This window comes from Callospermophilus lateralis, chromosome 1 (assembly GCF_048772815.1).
Source record: "Callospermophilus lateralis isolate mCalLat2 chromosome 1, mCalLat2.hap1, whole genome shotgun sequence".
In the NCBI taxonomy this organism is placed as follows: Eukaryota; Metazoa; Chordata; class Mammalia; order Rodentia; family Sciuridae; genus Callospermophilus; species Callospermophilus lateralis.
In genome coordinates, this window is record NC_135305.1 from 45,832,754 (window position 1) to 45,853,616 (window position 20,863).

The window sequence follows — 20,863 nt, forward strand, 5'->3', positions numbered from 1 at the left end:
CTGTCATTCGCAAAGGACGGAAAAGGAGTTGTGGCAAGACATAGACCGAGGAAACTGCCTGACTTTTCAGCAAGTTGGACAGATGTCACATTAACCTCAGCAACCTTAAGATCTATTTTGAAAAAAAAAAAAAAAAGTAAAAGAGGGGAAAAAGAGGGAATAGCACTTAAAAATTCCGCCGCGGAGCTTTGCAGGTTTTGCAACCCATTCGCCCCCAGAAGACAACCAATTCCTGCGCGTTCCGCTCCGTTCACTCTCCTTCCCAGCTTCTCTTGAGTCTTTTTTGCCCCTTTTTCCCACGCTCGCCTTGAAAGGGGACTTGGGAGGCAGAAGGAAGGCACCGGTCCCCTTTCTCCTCTTCTCCACCAAACCACCGCAGCCAAGCGCGTGAAGCTTCCCTTTGTTCATCCGAGGCTCGCTCTCTTCTCCCGGCAGAACCACCTGGATGCTCTCCCTCGGTGACATTTTGCGCCGGGGCTGGTGGGTGGCTGGGGTGGAGCGAGAGGAGCCCGAGGGGGCGGGGGCGGAGAAAGGTCAAGCCGAGGGAAAGGCAGGAGACGCCTTTCCTAACCTGCGTGGCGGGGCGTGCGCGCAGTTATTTATTTATTTTCTTCTTATTTATTGATCGCACTAGCAGAGCGGCGCGGGGAGCTCGGGGAGATGCAGGACCACCCACTGGCGGGGAAGCAAGGAGCAGTCCTCCCGCGCCCCCGCGCTGCCGAGCGCCTCCAGCCTCCGCGCTCGGACGAGAGCCCTAGCCGGCCCCGGCTCCGGCCCCGCAGCGCCGCCGCCTTCGCCCGCCTGTCAGCCCCGCAGCCCCGCCACCCCGCAGCCCCACACCGCACAGCCCCGGCCCCGGTGACAGCGGCCGCGCAGTAAGTTGGCAGGAGCGAGTGCCCTCGGTTCTCGCCTCCCCCGCACCTTTTGAACTTGTTGCTGTTGCTCGGCTCGCCTGCGCCTGGCTTTTGGAAGGTGAAAAGGAGGAGGGAGGTACGGAGGGATGGGGGAAGGGGAAGAGCTCGCTTGAGCTTTATTTATGCTCCCTGGGTGCATCGGATCCGACTGCTGGGGAGCTGCTTTCTCTCCTTTTCCTTTTCCGGGTGCACAGCGAGGAGAAAGTCTCCATGCAACTCAGCCCCAGCGCGCACTTTGCCAGGTAGGTACCGCGGGCGAGGCGCGTTCTACGCGGAGGCAGATGCTGCTGCCGCCACGGTGGCGGCGGCTGCCAGCTCACGGGCTCAGTAACTGTCACACTGCACCTGAGCTGAACTTGAAAAGAGAGTGAAGGGGCTATTGGGCGAACGCTTTGGGCAGACACCGAGGGTGTTTGTAGACGTGGGGGAAAAGGATCAATGTATTAACGCCCCCCACCGTGCCCAGGGCACATCACCTCCATCTCTGCAATTTCGGGAGTAGTAGAGGCGGCAACCGGACTCCCAGAGACGTGGGGCAGCAGCTGTGACTGTATCTCGGAAGCTACAACAACAGGTCGCTTGTTTGAGACTCCTTTGGCGGGAAGGGCTACTTGGAAAGGGAAGGTTTGAAAGAGCGAAAAGGGAAGGTGAGAAGGTTCCCCAATTCGTCAAAATAACACCACTGGGTGACTCTTCGTTTTCTGTCTGCTGCTCCACACACTGGCCCCAGATCGTCCAGACTCTGTCAGGGGAGAAATTAGACACCTGTTTGAAGAAACTGCTGCATCCAGTCACCTGTGTACTCATTCGTGCCAGGAGGGGGCCTGTGCAACTGCTTACACAGGTTGGGTTTGCTTCTACTGGAGGTGATTGCATTTTTTAAAAAATTGTTATTCCTAATACCTGAGAGGGAAACTTGCCTTCCTGAGGACTGACTTCACCTGGACAACTGTTTTGGAGTAGGGTGATACCTCTGAACCGTATTCCCCAGTACTGGGCTTGAGACGAGGAGGGTATCACTGTGCTTTTTTGGCTGACCCACTGTAGAAGCTCCTTTACTCTTGGTGCCCCACTTCCCGGCAACATGGCGGCTGGTGTGGCCGCATGGCTGCCCTTTGCAAGGGCAGCAGCCATTGGGTGGATGCCTGTGGCCTCTGGGCCCATGCCTGCTCCCCCAAGGCAGGAGAGAAAGAGGACTCAGGATGCCCTCATTGTGCTGAATGTGAGTGGCACCCGCTTCCAGACGTGGCAGGACACCCTGGAACGGTACCCAGACACTCTGCTGGGCAGTTCTGAGAGGGACTTTTTCTACCATCCAGAGACTCAGCAATATTTCTTTGACCGTGACCCAGACATCTTCCGCCACATTCTGAATTTCTACCGCACGGGGAAGCTCCACTATCCCCGCCATGAGTGCATCTCTGCTTATGATGAAGAATTGGCCTTCTTTGGCCTCATCCCAGAAATTATTGGCGACTGCTGTTATGAGGAGTACAAGGACCGCAGGCGAGAGAATGCCGAGCGTCTACAGGATGATGCCGACACTGACAACACGGGGGAGAGTGCCCTGCCCACCATGACGGCCAGGCAGAGGGTCTGGAGGGCCTTTGAGAACCCCCACACCAGCACAATGGCCCTGGTGTTCTACTATGTGACAGGGTTCTTCATTGCCGTCTCAGTCATCGCTAATGTGGTAGAAACAGTGCCCTGTGGGTCTAGCCCAGGCCACATCAAGGAACTGCCCTGTGGGGAGCGGTATGCAGTGGCCTTCTTCTGCTTGGATACCGCCTGTGTCATGATCTTTACAGTTGAGTATTTGCTTCGCCTGGCTGCAGCACCTAGTCGTTACCGTTTTGTGCGCAGTGTCATGAGTATCATCGATGTGGTGGCCATCCTGCCTTATTACATTGGGCTGGTCATGACAGACAATGAGGATGTCAGTGGAGCCTTTGTCACACTTCGAGTCTTTCGAGTCTTCAGGATCTTTAAGTTTTCCCGCCACTCCCAAGGCCTCCGCATCCTGGGGTACACACTGAAGAGCTGTGCCTCGGAATTGGGCTTCTTGCTCTTTTCGCTCACTATGGCCATCATCATTTTCGCAACAGTTATGTTCTATGCAGAGAAGGGGTCTTCAGCCAGCAAGTTCACCAGCATCCCTGCAGCATTTTGGTATACCATCGTCACCATGACAACACTAGGGTAGGTGCCATCAAGGGAAATGGGGTGGAGGTTGGGTGTGGGGGAGTTGATTGTGGGTCTATTAAGGTGCTGTGATACTTCAGAGAAACTAATTGTTTTCTTTTTCCTAAGTACACTTAGGAAAACATTATCTAAATGATTTGGAAAGTCTTCTAATCTGTGAAATGGTATAATGCAAAGATTGAGGTACTAGTGGGTTGCTGGCAGATATCGAGTATTGACCCCTGAAAGGGATAAATACACAAGTTTTGGAATTCCTGAATATAGGAGAATGTTAAAGATATATGTATGAATATATGAAAAATATATAACGAAGAAAAACAAAACCAAAACTTATGCCCTAATAAATATGTGAATATGCACAACATGTACTGCAGTGTTTAGAAAATGCTTCCATGCGTTCCAATGAAAAGTTTCCATGTATATTTGAAGTATTATTTTCCTGTTGATACATATGGAATGCATTTCTCCCTCTCAGCATCACAATTCTTATTTTACAACATGACAAAAAGTAGATTGTAGATGTATCAGAAGAATTTTAAAATATGCATGTAATAATAGGTGCATTTTCATTACAGCTGATAGGTTATTTTTTTAGTCTGTCAGGACTGAAGCTGATCAACTCCACAAAATGTAGTGGAATGATATTTAAAAGTCTAGGTTCACAGTTTCACAAAAAAAAAGCAGCACATGATTGTCATCCACACTTTTTTTAGAAACTACAGATCCTGAGCAATGGATCCACACCCACTAAATACGCATGGAAGATAGAGCAGTGAATGTCTGGTGAGATTGATGTTCACCAAGGACAGGCTGCATTATACAATTTTGGTTCCTAATTTCCTTCTAGAATTCTTTTGTGCATTCTTTAATTGGTGGGGGGAGATGAAGTTTTATAACTGAAGGGACTATTTTGAATTCACGTGTATTTTAAAATAGATTTTTAGGGCTAGTATTAAGACTTGTTTAGATGGTAGGAAAAAAAGAAGTGTCAGATGATTAAGAATGTTAATCAAACTGCTGAAAGTCGCAGCATTATACATATTAGAGAATCTAATAAAATAAAATGGTTAGAGCCTTTTACTTTTATTAGTTTTTAGATAAGCCAAGGAGTGATGTTATTGCCCTTTCTTCAGCTTTATGCTACTTTTCTTGCATAGGTAATCAGTTCAGTAAGGATTTGGTAATGGCTGTAAGAAAAAAATTATTCCCAAGGCTGCTGTTTAAGTTTTGTTTCTGGCTAATTTCATTGGCTTCCTTAAATGACATTGTGGTTAAAGTCAACTTAATTTTATTAGATATATTGTGTTGAACAGTTTCTCATGTTGTCAGATGGCCACCTAATGGAATATTTTTTACATGAGGAATTTTGGGTGAGTTAATTAACAAATTATTATAAAGTAAAATACAGTGCTTTTGATTTTGACATAGTCTCATTTATTTTTGAAGACTTACGGGTAGATTTTTTAAAAAGCAGTTAGTGAAGTTCATATCATATAGCTTATATTTCCCTTTTATTTGGTTGACAATTTTGTGACAGATTGTGAAGAAGATTCAGAATACCTTAGGTGCTTTTTCTTTATTAAAAGATGATTTGTTTTTTTTTTGTCTTATTGCCTTTATGTCATTCGAAATTATTATTATGGGACAATTGAGCAGTGCCAATCACTGTTATGATTGTAAAGTAGAAGTATATATGAATATAAAAGAATGCTGCAATAAAGGAAGAAATTTTAAAAGGAACTAATACTTTAAAAATTGGTGTATATGGCAGGTTTTCATGAGGTCTCATGTCATTTCACTCTTATCTACTGTCTAGATATAGCTATATCTACATATAGGTATGTCTTGAATGTAGGAACTATTACAATGAAAGTTGTTGAGCTGCTAATTTCATATAACTAAAAGTTCTATTCTATACCTGAAAAGTTGGTATTATTTTAATATTTGTTCCTTGAAATGACTTTCAACTTTTATTTTGAAATTTGTTTGTTTTCAGAAAAAAAATGAAGAAATTTTAACCACTAATGACAATGTTTATTATATAAACAAAATGTTTATAAATACTTATTTGTGCAGTAAGAAACTGAATAATAATGCTTGAGTAGTTCACATGTTTCATAGGTAAGTAGATTAGAAGGATTAAATATATATATACACACACACACGCACACACACACACATATACATATATGTACACTTTATCAGAACTTGGAAGCAAAACGGGAATTAGTTTCACAAATTTCACTGAAGTTGAAATTTTTAATTTTCAGGGAATTAAGCTATTAATGATTCTAATGGAATACACCATCCAACTTTTCAGATGTGGAAATGTTACTGCAACCAAAATGAGAGTATATGTAGACATTTAGCAAAGCATATGCTTCATATGACAACAAAATTTCTTAGGAAAATGTATTTAATTTCTCATCAAAAATATTTATAGTGCATTTTAACTTCCTGGAGAAATAGATTTTTAAAAGCAGTGTCTTTTTTATTTCTTATCTGTAGTTACTTTGTGATTCAACAGCATTATGTAGGAATAGAATATATTCAGCAAAAGCCATTGCCTGACTATCTTTTATGCTGCTGTTTTAGAGGATAAAGTATAAAGTGTAAACTTTCTGGAATGTACGCAGTAGTTTTAGATTCCATGAAGTTGTGTCTGTGAGATGATCAAGAATTTTCCACTATACTCTGAGCTTTTTTGGGGAGGTGGGAGTGGGTACCAGGGATTGAATTCAGGGGCAATCAACCACTGAGCCATATCCCCAGTCCTATTTTTTATTTTATTTAGAGACAGAGTCTTACTGAGTTGCTTAATGCCTCACTTTTACTGAGGCTGACTTTGAACTCGTGATCCTCTTGCCTCAGCCTTGCCTTAGAGTAGGGATTATAGGGATGTGCCACCACACCTGCCTGAGCTCTTTATAATGTGATGATAATTTTAATGATACTGATTTTCATCAATTAATGATAATAGATATGAAAAGGTGATCCTAAACAATGGCTATCAAAAGTACCAGCTATGTAAACATTACCTACAAGAGAACAAATACCAAAGAGCTTTGTCATGGAGGACTGGTAGAATTAAAGACTACTTCTCAGGTCATTTTACACAATATCTGTAAGTCTGTTCCTCCATTCCATCCTTTCTTTCCAAAGATACTTATTAACCTGCTCAGGGCCCTGGTTACCCTTTTGCCTCCATCCCACCCATTTCCCTTTCCATGGGAAAACTCTGATTACTGCCTGAGTCTGCCATGGTGAAAAAGAGATAACATCCATTGATAGTCTTTGTTCAGATGGTAGTGTTTAAATGTTGCTCAGTTCAGGAAACTTCCAGATGTTCACCAATAATAATAAAAAAGTATTTAAAAATTTGTTCAATAGGGTCAAGCTTCAGTTTGTTGTTGTACTTCATGTTCATGATTTGGGATTTAAAAGTGTAACCAGATGGCATATTGAATAATTTGAGGAACTATTCATATGTTAGGCAATATTTATATTCCTAATCAGGATTACTAACCATTTAGATAATCAACTTTTTTTTTTAAGAAAGAGGGAGGGAGGGAGGGAGAGAGAGAGAGAGAGAAAGAGAGAGAGAGAGAGAGAGAATTTTAATATTTATTTTGTAGTTTTTGGCGGACACAACATCTTTCTTTGTATGTGGTGCTGAGGATCGAACCCAGGCCGCATGCATGCCAGGGGAGCGCTCTACCGCTTGAGCCACATCCCCAGTCCCACAGATAATCACCTTTTTTTAAAAAAAATTCATTGCATTCTTGAGGATCAAACGTAAGGCTTCACTCATGCTAGGCAATCACTGTACCACTGAGCCACATCCCAGCCCTAGAAACATTTTTTAAGTGATGATATTGCTTTTAATATAAATCTTAAGAACTTCAGAAATATCATCTTGTGATCCATACCATTTTTTACATTTTAAAACCAAGTTGTTTTCATCAAAGTTTCCAGTATGGAGAAGAAAGCTGCTATATGGCATTTCTGTAAAGTTCATGTTTAGAATGAAAATTTTTTGATGTTATTTTTACTTTTTGTAATTCTGGGGATTGAACTCTGGGCCTCACGCATGCTAGGCAGATACTACCACTAAGTGTGTATATATCTGTGTCCCTACTTAAAGTTTTATCTTGAAGTAGGGTCTTGCTGAGTTGCCCAGGCTGGCCACAAATTTGTGATCCTCCTGTCTCAGCCTCCTGAGTCACTGTAAATTTTGTGTATTTAACTACATGAATCATATTCTGAAGTTTGAACAAATTTGGGAAAGCAAAATATTTGTTTATATCGTGTATTTACCTGAAGCATGGTAGAAGTACATTTTTGCTTTAAGGGAACTTTGTGTCTATTGATTAAAACCATCAAAAACTAACAATATCATATTTCAATTTTAATAGGTTTAGTGAATTTGTATTTTAAGAAACAAAAACAAACAAACAAAAGCAAGGGCTGGGGGTATAGCACAATGATAGATCACATGCTTATGCACTAGGTCCAGGGTTCAATCCCCAGCTTAAAAAAAAAAAAAGGCAAAATAAAATTTCATTGCAATTTTTTTATTTTTTTCCTCTTTTGGTGTACTGGGGATTGAACTATGTCACAAGTCTATTTTATTTAATTTCATTTATTTTTTTAACATATTTTTTGGAGAAAGGGTCTTGCTAAGTTGATAAGGTTGGCCTTCAACTCCTGCGGTAGCCTCCTGATTAAATGGGATTATAAGAAGGAGCCTTCATGCCCAGCTCATTGCAGTTTTTCTAACAACATGACATTTTCAAAAAAGGAAATTTTGCTTTTTAGAGTGGCATAATTTGAGAGGAATTTATCATTTCATTCATGATCTAAGTATGCTCTATGATAAAAAGAAATATAAAAATGCTCTTAAATAGCATCCTCCTGCTACCTGTCACAATTCTAATTACATTGGGGAATATAAGGAGTATGTCTTGCAAAATCATTTACGTAGAGACTTTCAGTGCATGCATCTACTAAAATTGATGGAATTATCCCCCTTTGTGTTAGCCTCTGTACTTAAATATTGCGAATGTGTTATCTAACAATGTTTACAGAGTCGGGGAAGTACCAAAATTTATCTGAGTGGTGAAGAGCCCAATTATGGGTAAGAGTCATTTTAATTTTGGCATACTACAACATATTTGTATGAAGTTCTGTGGAGAATGTAAATGGATAGAAGTTGAAATGTGGTATGTATTCTTCTTTTTAGCATTAAACACTATCTTAAGTGTTTTCATATTATTGCAGCCATCATTTGAAATAGAAACAATATTAGAGTTGGCATTTTAAAATATGTGAATTTTCCTACCGTATAAAACTTTTTAGCACGTACTTCCTTTCTAGACGATATGTCAGAAAGGAATAATATATGGTATCTCAACATGGTACTCTAGATAAGGGAACATTATTGATTTTCAGTGGGTCTGCTGTTTGTCCCTTTTACTGATGGACTTTGTCTTATATTTATTTTTATAGTTACACCATTTAATTCATAACTTTTCACCCAATTATATTCATCTTTGAAAATGAATTACTGACATTAAGATTTCTTATTAACTGATCATTCAATTCCTAGTGGAAGAAAACTTAGCTGTCATTTATTTAAAAATTTATCATTTCACACTTGCAAGAATCTTGTGACTTTCCCATAGTTAATACCATTAAATAATAGCAGTACTTTTGGAATTTCACTTTTAAACTCGTTTTTTTTTCCTTAAGATCTTCAAATATTATCTAGAAATGTGCTGTAATAATTATCTGGGGATTGCTTCTGATAAGAGGAGGAACACGTTGGCAGTTTATTCCATTCGTGTAGTGAATTTCTCTCCTTGTTCTACACTCTGTGTCTCACTTTTCCCACATTCCTTAATATCATTGCTGGCTTTGCCTTTGCTTTTTACCATGGTGATGCCCAGTTGATACAATATAATGATATGTTCTCATCCAGTGAACTTTTATGCCATTTTTGGGAAAACTACTTAATGGTACCTGGACTGACGGAAAAGTAAATCGGTCATTTTGCCTACATTAAATAAAATGAATTAGCCTGTGAATTGTTGAAACTGTGCAATTTAATTCTTTTTTCATTGGAAGAACAAGAATAGGCAAAGAACTTTGACAGTAAAGGAAGCATTATTTTTCCTTTAGAACTATGATAAATTCATTCCTGTTTCCCTCTCCTCATTTTCTCTTATGTTTTATATTATTTTCTAATCACAAATACATATACAGAGAGAAATAAGTAATGTTTTCCCCTTAGCTCCAGCAGCTAGATTCGGCAGCATGGAATATTGTCTGGTATTGAAAAGATACCCAATGGTGAAAAACCATCTCTTTATTTTTTTGTCTGTACATTATAGGGTTCTTTGCTTTACCGTTTGAATGTTTTCCACTTTTGTTTTCTTCTCCAAGAACTAGCCTCTGCCTTGATCTTGTTCATGAAAACTTTTCAACCTCCTAAGCCTGTATCACCTCTTGTTGGAATTATGTTTGACTTTAGAATTAAAGTCTCATTTTGCATATAATTTGTGGTTTCATTTCTTACACCTTACTTATATATATCACTTATCTAAAATTCTTGGGACCAGAAAGATTTCAAATATTTTGGAGATTTGATTCTGTAATTTTTGAAGGCTTATTACCTAGGTCAGTCCTCAAATGTAGAAAAAGGTCTGTGTTTATGTATCTGGATCTTGAAATGAGTGAATACCTGCACACCATGGAGAGGTCCATAGTCACGGAGCAGTGCTGTCTCAGTAGTAGCAATAATCCACTAATATAAGAGTCTTGGCTTTGTTCCATGTTAAAAATATTTATTTATTTAGAGAAAAGGGAAAAATAACTTTTATTGATTTGCTAGCAGAAGAGAAACACAGGGGACCTGTCCTAGAGTCTGTGATTCTGCCTACCAGAGGGAAAAAGGGATTTTTAAAGAGGTGATTTAAAGGCTACATTTCAGGTTCCCTTGCCTGGAGTTGTAATTCACTTGTTAATTTGGAAGACAGTCATTTATTAGTTCTTCTGGTACCATCCTTGAAGTCTGAATTACCTCTTTCCTGTAATGGGTGTGTGCTTGAGAATGAATAACTCTGCCTAGGTTGGGGAAGAAAGGTAATCCAACTTCTTCTGAGATTAGGAAGGGAAAGTTCGGGAGGGGGAAAGATTAGGGAAGAGGAGGGTCATGTTAAAATATTTAAATTTATTATTTGAGCATTTTGCCTTATGATGTACTATAACCCACTCTTTTTGTCTTTCTCTTTTGACTGGGAAGCATTGTGAGATTTATCTACTTTTTTATCTATAGCTAATTTTTCTGCAAAGGTTAGAGTTAATGGTTGTTAACTAATTTCTGCATAGAGATAATGAACCATTATCTCTAAATTATATATAAGGTACATGAAATTGTTGTCAGGAAGTCCACATTCTAAGGGCTTAAAAGGTGTACAAAATGTAAACATCGATGTAGATACATAAAATGGCATTGTACAATCTACTTTGCCTTGGAAATTTTGAAAGTGTGTTATGTAAAGAAAATCTGAATCATGAAAATGTGGAGGAAGTAGGGAAGGAGTTATCAGAAGTTGATGAGAAAAAAAAAACAACATTAAAAGAGAGGATAACAGTTGAGATAATGTCAAATTGGATGGAAAGGCTTTGTTCTAAAAGTAAAAGATCTCGTATTATTTTTAAATGTTATGTGGCCCTAATTCACCCATCTTCCTCTTTTTTTTTTAATACAAGTAATAGTGCTTTTGTAGACACAAAATAATGTCAGTGGCATACACTCTCAGGAAATCAAAATGTGGCTCAGAGTTCAATTTAATTTAAAGACTTTTTTGATAATTTATTACTTGTCAGCCATAGAAATAAGCATACACCCAGCTTCCTAACTTTAAGCAAGGTGCAGATCTAAAATAGTGGGAAAGGCAGAATATATAAATTTGTGCTATAATTCTAGGTCCTGATGAGTTCTATGAAAGAAAGAAATCTGGGTAATAAGGCTGCAGTTTGGGAGAAAGGACAGAGAAGTTCTTTCTAACATGCTGACATCTGAGTTGATGGCTAACTGAAATGATGAAGTGAGTCTGTGAATATCTGAATGAAGAGTTTTAGAGAAAGAGAGGAAACGGTTCAGGTTATTCATATCACTTATCCAAAATTCTTGGGACCAGAAAGATTTCAAATTTTTTTAGATTTTTTTTTGGTATATGCATATGAGGTATCTGGTGATATAATAAAAGTCTGAACACAAAATTTATTTGTTTCATGTACATCTTACACACAAAGCCTCAGGTAATTTTATATAATATGTTTAGTGCACTAAATAATTTTAAATATTTTTTAATGTGCCTGTGATTGTTACCTTGTGGCACCATAATGGCACTTAAAAAGTTAGGAATTTGAGAGCCTATTTCATTTTGGATTTTCAGATTATAGATGCTCAGAATGTACAAACATCAAGGGACTGAGATTTGGGGTATTCTGCCTAATGACTTTGTAATTGAAGAAATGGAGTGAAGAGTTTAGTAGCAATGAGATCTGAAAGATTTTTGAGATGAGATGATACAGGATCATTGTGAAGACTTTTGTTTCCTTCCACTGACTTTGGCAGCTAGATTTGGTGGTATGGGATATCTTCTGTTATGACATGAAACCCCGTGGCCACATACTGTCTATTCATTTCTGTGCACATTTGCAAGAATCTCTGATTTTGTAGATTCTGTAGAATGTTTGCCCTTTAGTTTTCTTCCTTGAGAACCAGTCTTTGCATTGACCTTCTCCTTGAAGCCTTTTCCAACTCCCAAGTCTTGTCATCTCTAGTTGGAATTACCCTTGATGTAACTAAGTTTCATTCTGTATGTAATTTTACTTCTTGCCTTCATAACTAGTTTGAAAGGCTTTCCAGGTTTGAGTCTGCATCTATTACAGACTTAGCCTAGTATAATGCTCAAATGTAGAAAAAGATATGTGTTAATGTGTTGCAGATGTGAGTTGATACCTGCATTGTCACAAGCACTCCTTAGCCATGGAGCAGTACCATCTCAACATAGGCGGTAATTTACTAATCTAGGCCAAACTTATATTAAAGAATATGAAAAAGATCATTTTACAAATAACTTAATCATGTACAGATTTTCATTTTTTATTAGATTTGTCATATTTACTTTAGCTTAAAATTTACATTGAGTTATTCATGAAATTGTCCCCAAATAGGGCATTTTATAATAATATATGATTAAATTATTAGCTTATTAAAAATAAAATAGTTCAAAGAAAAAAATTCCACATTTTAGTTGAAGAGACTACTGGTGGTCAATAGATGGAACTATATGGGAACTTACAGGGGAATTTAAAAATTTTGAGTATAGCTTTGCAGATTAACAGCTGTAAGTTCTAGTATTAGTGCTTATTTGGCCATCCTTAGAAAGTCTATGAGCTACCCAGTATCCATTAATAAATTCTATGGTGAAATTTAAAAAAAAGAATATCACATTAATTTTGAATTCTATTTAAACTAATTTCATTCCTTTTTTCTCATTTTTTTAGTAGGTATGTATATATCCTCTTCAGGTGTTTAATTATTTTTATGACTTTGAAAGAGAAAGTGGTTTACATATCTTGAAATCTGTGGAGATTGTCATACGATAAGATTTTTTTTTCAATACAAATCAGATTGTGACCATGCATATGGCATATGTATAATGAAAACTTATAGAGGCAATGCATTGATAAGAATCACCATATTGGAGAATTAAACATAGTCATGAAGGGATAGTTGGAAGACTTATGGGTTTAGAAGAACAAGAATTGAATACAAATATATATGCTTGAATCTAAGGGAATTAAATGTGGCATCAAACTTTGGCATGCTGTTTTCATTAAAACGTCTTTCATCCAGATAATTCTATATTCTACCCAGAAGGTCTGTTCAGAGGCTGGATTATTCATGAAGTAAGCTGGGATTCATGAGGGCCATCACACAGGAACTATTGTAGTATTCCTGGGCTTCTGCATGTGATGAAGTTGGATGATAACTAGACTCCCATCATTACCCTCCTTTCTCTATTTTGAATGAGATAACATTACAGAAAGTAATGTTATCTAATCCTATGCCATTTTATTACATTTTAGGAAAAAAATGTCACCATGCATATTGAAATTTATTAATTAAATCATTTCCAATTCTTACCAAATATGGTATTTTTGAATTGAAAATGTAATAAGCTTATATATTATATTCTTAAATTTGATCAACCCCCAAAATGGACATTAGATACTTTATTGAGTCAGAAAAGAATGTCCTGAATGGGCTCTCCCAAAGGTATGAGTTTTCTATTTCAGTCCAAAGGTATTAAAATAATGGACTTTTAGCATAAATGGCTCATTAGTTTCTATAAAACTTCTCAATTTAATCTTGAAACAAAAGTGAAATGTAGTTTTGAAACTCACATAAAGTCCCCAACCTACCTTGTGAAGGAACCTATGCTAGATTTCTGGGGGCTCTTTTGAAGTCTAATGCTCCTAAGAGTGCAACACACTAGAAGCCATTTTACTCCTAATGTTTCTTATTCTACTTGAAATCAGTTCTTATCATTAAAGAAAATATTACAAAGAATACTGAGCAATAAAAAAAGCAGGTCTGGAAGTTTCTCCATGATATGATTAAAATTTTGATAATGACTCCATAGTTTAAATATAATTTGAAATCTAATGAATAAACAAATTCGTAAGTTTCATTTTATTATTCTTTCCTTGGTCATCTGGTGATTGTTAAATATTTTTGAAACTGAATAGAATTCACATATTGAACTGAATTTTAGATAATGAACTAGTTTTGATTTTGTTGATTCTAATATTGATGCTTTTGACAGAAAGCTGTGAAAACATTGTTAAATCATTTGATTTGTTTTGGTCTAAAGAACAGAAAGTCAAAAGTTGAAGGTTCATAATTTGCTATTAAAAACTCATGTGCATTTTAAAGTCAAATAAAAGATTTGAAGGTATTCTGAAATTAAACATTATGAGTGTATTTTGAAGGAATATTTTCAAGCTTATTTAAATTTTGTAAAAAGCTAAGCCCTTGATACTAAGAGCCAAAAGAACTAAATATTATTGTTGGCTTTATTCCACATGCACACAATTTTAACTGTTACTTTTCACATCACACTTCTGTCATTCATATGTGCATGACCCTCTTTACCATCTTACCTATGCAGTTAGTAACATTTTAATAATGTAACTTGTGCATGTGAATCTACTGCCTCAAATAAAGGTATGTCATTGATATTAACCTGCATCTAACCACGTGCACCTTTTCTTCCCATCATGTTCCACTGTCTCTCCCTATTTCTACTAAAGTTCACCATTATCCTATACCCTGTGTTTGTTATTCTTAAAAATTTATTTTTAGTTGGGAGATTTCACGGAATTTATGAAAGAACATAATGTTTCATGTAGTCTTGAGTTTTGTCTTATAATATTATGTCAGGTTTACCACACAGAATTTCTAAGCACTGCAATGCATTTTGATTGCTCTATAACATCTTATTCTATTATGTGAATATACCATAGTTTATTTCAACTATTGTTCTGATGATGACACTCAAGTTGGTTTCATGTTTTTCTGAAGAGTGCTGATATACAAATTGTTGACAACTGTGTATGTTTTACCTTGGGGTGAAATTGGTGGTATTATCCTCATTTGGAGGATAATACCATTTTTTTTTCTGAAGCTGTTTCAGCAGTTGATACTCTTACTATCATCCCCACAATTCTATGAAGCAAGTACTTAATATGAAGAAATGAAGGCTATTGTTTCCATTGGTATTGCTTTTACCATGATCTTTTGGAGATGAGAAATATGAATGCAGCAACCATAACTTGAATTTTATTCAACTCTGTGATTTGTAGTTAGATCCTTTCCAAGTCCAATAATATGAAAGTTATCAAACTTGAAACTTTCTCATAAGGCTTTGGTTTATTTATTCTTGTGAAATTAAGAATGGGGATTAAAGGATTGAAGTTGATATTCAATTGGTTTTCTCATATTTTATAGTGTTCTATAAAAGGTTATATGTGACTTTTTACAAACATGTACAATCAAGAAGACATTTACATTCATTTCATTTGTATTGTTTACTTTTTCAGAACATTGCTGTAGTTAGAAAAACTACTCTAATTTCAAAACATCTCATAGGCATTCAGGAGTGAATGCATCACAGAGAAATAGGATATAAGAATAAATGTCAAAAGGAAATTGCTTCCATTCCAGGAAATTCTTAATTATGGGAGCTAAACTGAATATTATTTCCAATCCTTCATAAATAGTCTAGTAATTTTTATATTTGAAATAAAATTCAGTTATTTTGAAGAACATAATTAACTTTGGAATATATATATATATATATATATATATATATATATATATACATACATATACATATATATATTGTCTTTCTTTTTTAATGTAGCATTTCTGCTATTGGCTTTAAAATTGGATGAATTTAAAACAAAATGTCAGAATATAGCACAGTAAATATTCTAACAAAAACAAAACTAATGTAATTTTGAAAATGGCTGTAAACTATTCTTTATGGAAATAGGGCATTTTATTGAGGGCTGGCATAGTCTTAGAGTAGTGAGAAGTGAAGTGTCTATTGATTTTACAGAGAACTTCATTATTTTCATGTAAAGAGTCCAAATACATAATAATCTAGGAGAAAGAGAGGATTATTAAAAAAAAAAAGTAAAGGGAGCCATTTTTTTCCAGTGGAATAGCAAACGTTGGCAATATGTTCTAAAACATTCTATTTTAAGGCAAACTCTGAATAAATTAAGAAATTACTTGACAGACCACTCACATTCCTTTTACTTCTGTCTCCTTATTATTTCTCACATTTCAGTGCCCAATTTCTAGATCTCTACATATTGCTTTAACTATTACTAAAATACGTGTGAATGTATGATGTAAACTCAAATATGCATTTAAGAAATACAAACACACATATGCATCAGTTCAAAATGTATAGATACATAAATATCATGTACATGTGCAGATGTTTCTATACACATATCTCTTATTTTTCTGTGGAGACACAACATAATTTATTGATGTTAATAGTTTTTAGGAAGATCTGAGCAATAAATACTTATTTCCATACTTTAAGAAAAATAACATTTTACAAGAGGGTCTATTTGGTATCATTTGGGGCCTCTTTCTTTCAATTTTTCATTATAGAAACCTTAAACTTGTTATTTACAATTGCATTGCTTCTTTATAATATTTCTTTAATGATTTACTCAAAAATATCTTTAAGGTATAAGAGACTGCCTGGATTTAAATATCAGTTCTCTAATGTGCCACCCAATGAACTTGGTCAAATTACTGACATTCTTGATTACCTGAAATTTCCTAGCAGTAAAAATTGCCTAAGACTGGTGTGAAAATTAAATGTAAATATTATATGTAAATTCTTAGAATAACCAGTTCACGTAGTTGCTACATGAGATATTACATTTTAGTCAGTTTTTGCAAAAGTTGTGATCAAATAACTGACAAGAACAACTTAGAGGAAGAAAAGTATATTTGGGACTCATGTTTTCAGAGTTCTCAATCCATAAATAGTTGGCTCCATTACTCTGGATCAAAGTTGAAGCAGCATATCATGGTGGAAGGGCCCAGAGTAGGCAAGCTGCTCAGCTCATGGTGGGAATCAGGAAGGAGAGAAAGAAAAATAGAAGAAGAAGTGGCTATAGGGAAGATGCACCCTTCCAGGGCATGCTCTCAGTGACTCACCTCTTCCAGCCATTCCCCATCTGCTTGCAGTTACCACCCAGTCAGTTCATTCAAACTAGAATGTCACTCCAGTCAGAATGGCAATTATGAAGAATATAAGTTAACAATAAATGTTGGTGAGGATGTGGGGGAAAAGGTACGCTAATACATCACTGGTGGGACTGCAAATTGGTGCAATCACTATGGAAAGCCATATGGAGATTCCTCAGAAAACTTGGAATGGAACCACCATTTGGTTCCATTGGTTTGTACCCCAAAGTCTTAAAATCAACATAATATGGTGACATGGCCACATCAATGTTTATAACAGCTCAATTTCACAATAGCCAAGCTATGGAACCAACATAGGTGCCATTAAATAGATGATTGGATAAAGAAAACATGGTATATATACACATGGAATACTAGTCAATCATAAGTAAAAATGAAATGATGGCATTTGTCAGTAAATGGATGGAACTGGAGAACATCATGCAGAGTCTCCAAAAACCAAAGGCCAAATCTTCTCTCTGATATATGGATGCTAATCCACATCAAGGAATGGTGATGAGTGGAAGAATAGACATACTTTGGATTAACCAAAGGGGAATGAAGGGAAGGGAGAGGGAGGGGAAGAGGAAGGACAGTAGAATTAACTAAACATAACTTTCCTATCCTTGTATTTGAATACATGACCAGGGTAACTCTGCATCATGTGCACCCACAAGAATAGAATCCTAATTAGAATAAGTTGTAATCCATGTATGTAAACGAGACAAAGACACTCTACTATCATGTATATCTAAAAAGAACAAATAAAAATAAAATGATGATACAATAAGATAAAAATCTAGAGTGTACTTTATAGCTCTCATATCTAATCATTTAACTTCTGAATATTTCTGCTCTAACAGGAACATTTGTGGGATACCTCATATTCAAACAATAACATTCCTCTCCGGGCCCACAAAAGCTCATGTCCATATCTTGATGCAAAATGCATTTAGTTCATCTTCAAGAGCTCCACAGTCTTAACAATTTCACTATTGCCTGTAAGTCCTAGTCTAAAATCTCACCTGAGACTCAAGTCAAGCTCTTAACTATGAACCCCTGAAAAAAATCAAAAGCAAGTTAGATATATCTAATATACAGTGGTATAGACTAAACATGCCCATTCCAAAAGGGAGGAATGGGGACATAGAAAGAAAGGATAAGGGCAAATCAAGACCCAAACCCAGCCAAGCAAAAATTTCCCCTAACTCTGCTTATAACTCCTCCTGTAGCATCCAGGAGAGATTTTTATTGTATTACTGTCTTATAAAGTATGTGATATTAAATAATATTTATTTAATTAGATATTAAATTTTACAGTTAGTACATGTTTACTTTGCATAAGAAAAAGCCTCTAGTGGATCCCACCAATAGATGATTCAGCAGGAACTAATTGTTGAAGAGTTAAATCAGGCATTTCCCTTTTAGAAACTGGAATTTTGAGTCACCTTGAAAATATGTTTTTGCTTGAAAATTCAATTATTTTTTGTTACCAAATTATAGAAATCCTATATCTCTGACAAGCTTGTTTTGAAATTATATTCTCAATCATTTCTTCATTGCTTTTTTTTCACTCTACCATTTTTTAAAAAATATTTGAAACAATTTATTGTCAAATAAACCAAAATAAATGACCGAGTGCCAAGTTGTTTTAGTCAGCTTTTTAACTGCTGTGGCCAAAATACTCAACCAGAACAATTTTAGGAGGAAAAGTTTATTTTAAGGCTCATGTTTTCAGAGGTCTCAGTCCAGTTCATAGATGGCCAACTCCATTGCTCTTGGCCTGAGGGGGGAGGTAGAATATCAGGGTGGAAGGGTGTGGGGAGGAAAACAGCTCAGTACAAGGTATCAGGAAGCGGACAGAAATTTATGCTCACCAGAGACAAAAATATATTCACTAAAGGCACACCTTCAGGGGACCACTTTCTCCAGCCACACCCTACCTGCCTACAATTATCATCCAGTTAATCCAACAGGGATTAAAACACTGATTATGTTAAGACTTTCATAACCCAATGATTTCACCTTTGAATGTTATTGTATTGTCCGACACATGTGTTTATGGGGGACACTTCATATCTAAAACATAATACAAGTATTAAAGATGGAGGAGAGATAATGGAGAATGGAAGTTATGTTAAAGTGTTAGTGAGTATAAAAATATCTCTAGATTTCTTGCTAGCCAGACAAAATAAGAAAAAAATGTAGTATGTTTCACAGCTATTTATCCGAAATAAGAAAGTATCTCACTTCATGAATTTTTTTTTAGAAAAATAAGGTCTAAAAGTAATTGTCATGTAGATCTTTATAAGCAGTTTATTTACTAGTATAATGAACAGTCTAGAAGCAGTTTCACAGTAAGCTTAGAAATATTGTAATTTTAATTTTGTTTTTTATGGGGTACAGGGTGATAATTTATGTTTACATGTGTAATAAAGCAGGGAATTTGGCATTTCCATCTTCTTAAACATTTAAAACCATTTTTATTTACTAACAAATAGTATTCTTATATTGCTGTGTGTGGTTTTGCATGCCTGTAATCCCAGTGATTTGGGAGGCTGAGGCAGGAGGATTGCAAGGTCAAAGCCAACCTCCCCAATTCAGTGAGGCCCTAAAAAACAGGACTGTGAATGTGACTCAGTGATTAAGCTTCCCTAGTTCAATCTCTGGTACCCAAAACAAGAACAACAAATATTGTACATATTTATGTAGTCCATGTGATATTTGAGTATATGTATATAATATGGACTGATGAAATAGAGTGATTAATGTTTCCATCTCCTTATCATTACTTTGTGTTTGATGCCTTCAAGTTCTTAGTTATTCATATAATGTATAATAGGTTATTGTGAATGAGAGTTCCCTATTTTTCTGTGTAACACTAGAATTTATTACTTCTATCTATTTCAAACTGGAATTTGAAATCCATTAAACTTCCCTCTATCACCCCTCCTCCTCCCCCTTTCTAGCCCAGTAATCAGTATTCTGCATCAGAACAATGTTTTATAGCATCCAAAGATGAGAGAGAACTTAATATTTGTTTTTTGTGTTTCACTTAATTTACCCAATATAGTACATTCAAAGCCCATCCTTTTTGCTACAAAAAATATCATTACTTTTTATGCCTGAATAATATTCCATTATACATATACATCACATTTTCTTTATCCATTCATTAATGGGCATCTAGCTTGATTCCACATTTTAGCTATTGTGAATAAAAAAGAAATCAAATAATGTCATCTAACTTGATTTCACATCTTAGTTATTGTGCATATAGCTGTTGTGAATATTGTGTTATTGTTTGCAGCAGTAAACATGGTATGGAGGAATATCTTTGGTATTCTGTTTCTTTTAATATATACCCAGAAGTGGAATGTGGAATAGCTGTATGATAAGCAGATCTGTTTTTTTTTTTTTTTTTTTTGAGTAATCTCCATTATAGCTATGCTAGTTTACATTCCCACCAACGGTGTAAGAAAGTTCCCTTTCTTCATATCTGTACCAACATTTGTGATTTCTTTTTGCTAATAGCCATCTTAAGGTGAGATGATTTTTCATTGTGGTTTTATGTTGCTTTTCCCCAACAGCTAATGATGTTGAACAGTTTTTCGTAACTGTTGAATATTTGAATTTCTTCTTGTGAGAAGTATATATTCCCTTCATTGCCCATTTTAATTGGATGATTTGGTTTCTTTTTTGCTTTCTTTCTTTTGGTTGCCAGGGATTGAACACAGGAGTGCTCTGCCACTGAGCAACATCCCCAGCCCTTTTTTATATTTTATTTAGAGACAGGGTCTTGCTGAGTTGCTTAGGGCATTACTAAGTTGCTGAGGCTAGCTTTGAACTCATGATCCTTTTGCCTGGACATCCAGAGTCACCGGAATCA

General features: G+C 36.3%; 1 protein-coding gene across 1 annotated transcript in view; it reads left to right on the forward strand.

The window, feature by feature from the left end:
- The first annotated feature begins 1,998 nt into the window (after window positions 1–1,998).
- Window positions 1,999–20,863, forward strand: part of Kcnd2 (potassium voltage-gated channel subfamily D member 2) — a 446,740-nt gene continuing 427,875 nt past the window's right edge. Inside the window, exon 1 of the mRNA XM_076861771.2 lies at window positions 1,999–3,113. Coding sequence (XP_076717886.1) covers window positions 1,999–3,113 — 1,115 coding nt within the window. The remainder of the gene's footprint in view (window positions 3,114–20,863) is intronic.